We start from the raw sequence: 6,000 nt of genomic DNA on the forward strand, positions 1-6,000 counted from the left end.
TGATCTGGAATACAACCTCTGTGCAAATCAGGGATTGCCTATATCTGCAGACCCCCAACTCCCAGCCTAGGGAGTCATTCCAGGAGAATGCCCAGTGCAGAGGTTCCCCATGCATGTACTAGAAAGAGGAAAATAACATAATACTCTTCCCCTTGCCACGCAAATCATAATATCTATAATCTTAATTGCAGCTGGAGTGTTGTTTGGAAGAACTGCACTTAGATCCTTGCAACAATTCAAGATAACCTTTTGTGTCCAAAGCAATGTTGTAAGTATTGCCTAAAATAAGGATGATTCATTCTGTTGAGGGTGTATTTTGAACCACAAGGGAGACAGAAACCTTCAGAATAACCTGGGGAAAAATTCCTTCCTGATTTGATAATGCTGTTGGGAATGTATCTAACTTCTAGCCATTCATTTCTATCAAAGGAAATACTCTTAGCACTTTAACACATACCCATCCCATCTAATTTCCTAATGCTAGTTGTTGCTATATTTTATGTCTAGAATCTCTTCCAGTCGCTCCAAGCGAGTGTTTTTGGAATGATTCCCATGAAGACATGCATTAGAATTAGCCATTGTGTCAGCCATTCCCATAGGCTGGCACTGGAAAACGCTTTTCCATAAAACTAAACTTGGAAGACCAGCTTCCATACAATATGTACTCTTAATAGGATGCGTTTCAGAAGCACTCCATTGGAAGCAAACATGTGGCAATGTCACCTCAGAGAAAGAGAAAATATTCAATTACAGGGAAATGAAGTATAATATATCTTATTAAACAGTATCCCATCTGCATTCAGCTCAGTTTTAAAACATTATGAGGCTTATGTTCTGGGTTGTTGTTTTTCTGATATCTTACTTATTTGATAATTACACTGTTTTATGATATACGACACCTTAAAATCTGATATGATGAAGGGTGGTATAAAAATGTTTTAAATAAATGGGAAACTTTCTTCAAATCTCTAGCTGTCATTTCCTGTTAAGAGCATTTTTAAGCATTTGATATTTAAATTGACTTAAATTTACATTAGTTTATATTGCAAGCCTATTTTTAGTAGAACTACATTGCATTTAAATACATGCAATAACAATATTTATACATGGAACAAATACAAGAGAGGCTCAGGGATGTATTAGTGTCATGGATGGAGACATTCTGCACCCCTGCATATACTCATGAGGAAATACACCACATTGAAAATTAACTTCTTTCTTCAAACATAGTATTTGGGTCCATGATAGCTGGGACAACAACCTGTGAATTGGCATTAAACGATTCCCAATTGATAATTAAATATCACAAGCAGTTTGTAGGGAGGAGGCAGTTGCAGGCACTGGCAGAGGAAGAGTAGTGTGGGGGGAGCGCACCCGGCAGCGCGATCCTGGTGGGGTGCCATAGTGGCTGCCCTCCTCGCCTGCACTGGGCACCATGCCCCCGCAGGCAGTGTGCCACGCCCCTGGGATGCGCACCAGCCCCGCCCCCACCTGCTCTCCGCCCCCTGGTGCCGGAGCATGAAGCTCCGCCACTGGTTGCCGGATTGTGTTAATAATTTGCTGGGTCAAGGAACGCCAAATGATTACTTCAGGCCTTGCCGCCAGATAAGAATCCTTCCTGGACTTGGACAATCCTTGGCACCAGCAACACCTCTGGACCCTGCAATATCATGGGCAGAACTCGAAATCTTTAAACCTGGCTGCACCAAAGAATCAAGTGATCATAAATCTCATAATGTAAAATCCCGTACCCATTTGTTTAGAATTGATGGCCTCCTTTGACACACATACTTCTGGGATTTTGAGTATAAAGAACTCAAAGCTGGCTAACAACACACAAATGATGCAGTGCAGCCGCCGCTTACACATATAGACCGCAATTGCATATTACTTAGGAGTGAATTGCTGAATGCTGAGGCCTAAGAAAAGCGAGCTCATTATATGTTTAGCTTGTGACATATATATACTTTTCTGAACACATTTTCAAAAAACATCGCATCTTCATAATATAAATGTTTGAAATTTTATAAACCAGATGGATTTTACTACTATCTTCAAAAATATTAAGAATCAGGTTCCACTCTATATTATAGTTTTGCATTAAAAGTTGGATAATGTTCTGGCACAAATAATCTTGGTAAACAAGGAGCTGTAGTTACCCTATGCAAGCATTATGAATGTCAGCCAATACTTTATAGGCATTTTCCTTCCTCCATTTGATAAAAACAGAACCAGAGCAAATGAAGATTAATTTCACAATTTTAATTTACTATTTTAACATTTTACTCATGTTAGATTGAATCTGCTTTAAAGGTAATCATAAAACAGCCTATAGCTCAGTTGGTAGAACATGAAACTTTTAATCTCAGGGTAATGGGTTCAAGCCTCATGTTGGGCGACAGATTCCTGCCTTGCAAGGGCTGGACTAGACAACTCTCATGGTCCCTTCCAACTTTACAATTCTGATTCTATGAAATACTATTCAGTGGGAAAATAAAGTGGGGAAATCTGGTCAGTAACAGGTTGCCTAAAGATTATGGAAAATTACAGATTAGTTTGCTTAAAAGAAAAGACTTTTTTATAAGTTAGCAGTTCAATAACAAGAAATGACAAAGGTGATAAAGGAAACAAAAGCGTACCTTGTTCTTGAGGAAGTCCATAAAACTCAGCAGCTATTCTTGCTGCCTCTTTACGGTTCCCTTTTACAATATAGAAATGGCTGAGTATTGCGAGGCTGATTTTCACAAAAAGCTTAAAGCAGAAAAGTGAAAGTATCGTGAAGTAGACATTGGATAGTTGTTGGGCAAAAGGACGGTTTTCCTCTACGACAGTCATTGCTGCACAAGAGGCTTTGCCAGTGTTTAGATACAGCTCCGAAATATGTCGGTAAGATAGTATGGCTCCAGCCAGACACTCCTAGGGAACAGCTGGTGCTGAGGAAAAAAAATATCAGCTGGTCATGATGCTTGCAGCTCAAAATATGGGGATTATTTATACTGTACATAGCACTGAGTTCACTTGAGCTCCTGCTAGTGTGATGGTATTTCAGCTGGAGAAGAACACATATAAACAGTTTCAAACACTTTGAATATGACACTCCATACTAAAACAGTAGCTTCGTTCCACAGCTCACATATCTATTGTGTATAATCACATCAGTTTTACATCTGAAGAATAGTTGTCAAACGGTATGATTTACAACTTGTTCTTGTTTTACTCCACAGTTTTAACCAACTGCTGTCAATCTGAAAGAAGATTGTCACCCTCCCTCAAAACATGATAAACACACATACACACTTTTGTTGGATCTTTTATTATAGTGATGTTCTTACATTTTCTCAACATATTTCTTTTAAAAGGATGAGTTCTGTTAAATTAGAATGAAATGGAAAGCCAAGCCAGGAAAAAGGGCTTGGTGTGTTAACTAGGCTGTGCCTAGGACAGATCCCTGAAAGGGAAGTTAAGCTGATGCAATTTTGGATACATTTGTCTATGCCTGTTATAATGAATGTTGTTTAACAATTTGGATGTATGTTTAAACACCAACGGCTTTGCTTGAAATACCATTTAATATGAGCTTGTGCAACTAAGGCTGTGTTTCAGATTTCTACTAATGTACACATTCTCAAATACTAATATGGTCTTGAAAGCAGAGGTGTCATCAAGTTCTTAAAACACTTGGGACACAAACGCATGATACAAATTTGTATATGCAAATATATATATATATATATATATATATATATATATATATATATATTTGCTTTCGTAGATTTTCACGGGTACAGGAATGCAGGTTTTGGTGTCCTCGGGTGTCTTCCCGTGTAAAAGTTGGGGTGTCTAGGCGACGTTTCGACGAGGTCTCACTCGTCATCTTCAGGCTGGTGCTTTCGGCTTCTTGTTACTGGAACAGAGCAGGATCTCAGTGTTTGAGTTCCTATAAATACTGTTGAGGGGGTGTGGTGTATAGCCTCCAATGTTCTGGGCAGAGAGGAAGTTCCCAGGCTAGTGTGCCTTTTCTTCTTTTGTTCCTTAATTACTTGAGGGATATCTTGAGTGATTTCTTGAGTGATATCCTGAGTACCACTTAGGTGGGTCATACACGAAGCCAAGCCAGAGCACAACCAAGTGCAGTACAGCCATCTTCTCATAAAAACTCTTCACAAAGTTCAAGAGGTCAAGACACAAAGACTTTAGCAACTAATCCACACCTAATGACCCACCTAAGTGGTACTCAGGATATCACTCAAGAAATCACTCAAGATATCCCTCAAGTAATTAAGGAACAAAAGAAGAAAAGGCACACTAGCCTGGGAACTTCCTCTCTGCCCAGAACATTGGAGGCTATACACCACACCCCCTCAACAGTATTTATAGGAACTCAAACACTGAGATCCTGCTCTGTTCCAGTAACAAGAAGCCGAAAGCACCAGCCTGAAGATGACGAGTGAGACCTCGTCGAAACGTCGCCTAGACACCCCAACTTTTACACGGGAAGACACCCGAGGACACCAAAACCTGCATATATATATATATATATATATATATATATATATATATGCAAATTTAAGCAGACTTTCAAAGAGAAAGCTGCCCTGCAGGGAAAATGATTGTTTTGGGGTTTTTGTTTAAAAAGGGGGGATTGAGAAACTAAGGTGTGATGCAAAAGACTAGACTCTCTCCTCCACCAGGTCACCCCTGTTTAAAAGAAACAGAGTAATGTTTGCCTGATAGCTAGCTATTCCAACTTTCTAGGGTTTGAAGCTTTGGGGTTTAGACAGGATGGCCCTGGCAAGTATCTCCTTTGTTAGGGATATTACAGATAAATGGCCTAGGAAGTAACTGGAGAATCATTTGGATTCTGTGCAAGAAATAGCCAGCTTGTGAAGACAAACTATGGTTTGGGGGGAAACAGAGATACTGTACCCAATTTCTTGTACTCTGAATTAACAGCATTTTGTGGTGCTGGGTGTATCCTTAAAGATCTGATGTGGAAACAGTGAACTCTGATTGTCTGTTGGAATGTTTAAGCTGTACCTCCACCTACCTTCAACCTGTATATTTGTGTAAAAAAAACACCAAAAGCCCACTCTCAAACATAAAATGCCAAGAACTCTGCAGTTGCCTTCTAAATCTTGGTAAGTGCTGTGTTCCTACATCTCAGTGCATGGAGAAGTGGAGTGTGCAACACTAATGTGAGCCTGTCCTCTTCAGTAGCGTGCACAGAAGTAGTATTGCTTGTTTAAAAGCTTTAGGAAAGATAAATAATATTCCGCGCTTGAGTAATCTACAGCCACTGACTCCAGAGAGAGCCTTTCATATCTCTTTCTCCAGGAATTGCATCTAGGGTGAGCCACTTCAGAGCCGCAGAGGTGGGTGGCAGCTTCAGTGCCTTTGTGATATCGCCAGCCAGTACACCAATCCATCTCTTATCTGACAGCTGTTTGCAGAATTCCATCCCAAAGCAGTAGCTGTGACAGGCATGCCTCTGCTGCCAGATCAAAAGGGGAAGTAACCAACAGAGCTTACCTACATATGGTGAAGCAAAAGGCACTCTGAGATATGCAAGGTCACAGGGAGAACAAACGCAGGCTAATTATGCTACCCATTCTCAAAACATCCCACCTGGCCTGTTTACAACACTTGAGATTAACAGTGAGAAGTCAGGGAGAACAAAACGGGGAAACAATCGTGCATGGAAAGGCTCTAGGCAGAAGGAAAAAACTGCCACATGAACTAGTCACGAGGTTAGAAATGTCTGGCAGCACAAAACAAACACAAAGCCCAGCACAGCTGCTGCTTGGTAACATGATTGGCAGTGCATGAGCGGGAAAAGGAGTGCATGAGCGGGAAAATGTTCTCCAAGACAGGGTCAGGGAAGAGCCAGCCTCCAGTGAAGGAGTCGCTACAGACAAAACGGCAGATAAAAAAACCAGGGGGCTGTTGGAGATCCAACCTTTGGAAAGAGAGATCCAACTTTTGAGCTTATGAGGAAAGGCC

The 6,000-nt window shown here is 40.6% G+C and overlaps 1 protein-coding gene and 1 long non-coding RNA gene across 6 annotated transcripts in view; one reads left to right on the forward strand and one right to left on the reverse strand.

The window, feature by feature from the left end:
- ASB5 (ankyrin repeat and SOCS box containing 5) overlaps nucleotides 1–5,316 on the reverse strand; it is a 29,424-nt gene extending 24,108 nt beyond the window's left edge. The window contains exons 1-2 of one of the 2 annotated variants that reach the window (XM_081926201.1): nucleotides 5,302–5,316; nucleotides 2,640–2,933 (exon numbers count right to left, since the gene is read on the reverse strand). In XM_081926201.1, the coding sequence (XP_081782327.1) occupies nucleotides 2,640–2,835 (196 nt within the window). In that variant the 5' untranslated portion in view covers nucleotides 2,836–2,933; nucleotides 5,302–5,316. Of the gene's footprint in view, nucleotides 1–2,639; nucleotides 2,964–5,301 lie in introns of those variants that run through there. The other variant, XM_081926200.1, reaches the window with a different exon arrangement.
- Nucleotides 1–6,000, forward strand: part of LOC309378238 — a 35,311-nt gene extending 29,311 nt beyond the window's left edge. For 3 of the 4 annotated variants that reach the window (XR_014171905.1, XR_014171906.1, XR_014171907.1), the window contains 2 exons: nucleotides 192–268; nucleotides 3,225–3,301. This is a non-coding gene — a long non-coding RNA (uncharacterized lncRNA). Of the gene's footprint in view, nucleotides 1–191; nucleotides 269–3,224; nucleotides 3,302–5,334 lie in introns of those variants that run through there. The other variant, XR_014171904.1, reaches the window with a different exon arrangement.

The sequence above is a fragment of the Podarcis melisellensis genome (assembly GCF_964234715.1).
Source record: "Podarcis melisellensis genome assembly, chromosome: 9".
NCBI classification, from domain to species: Eukaryota; Metazoa; Chordata; class Lepidosauria; order Squamata; family Lacertidae; genus Podarcis; species Podarcis melisellensis.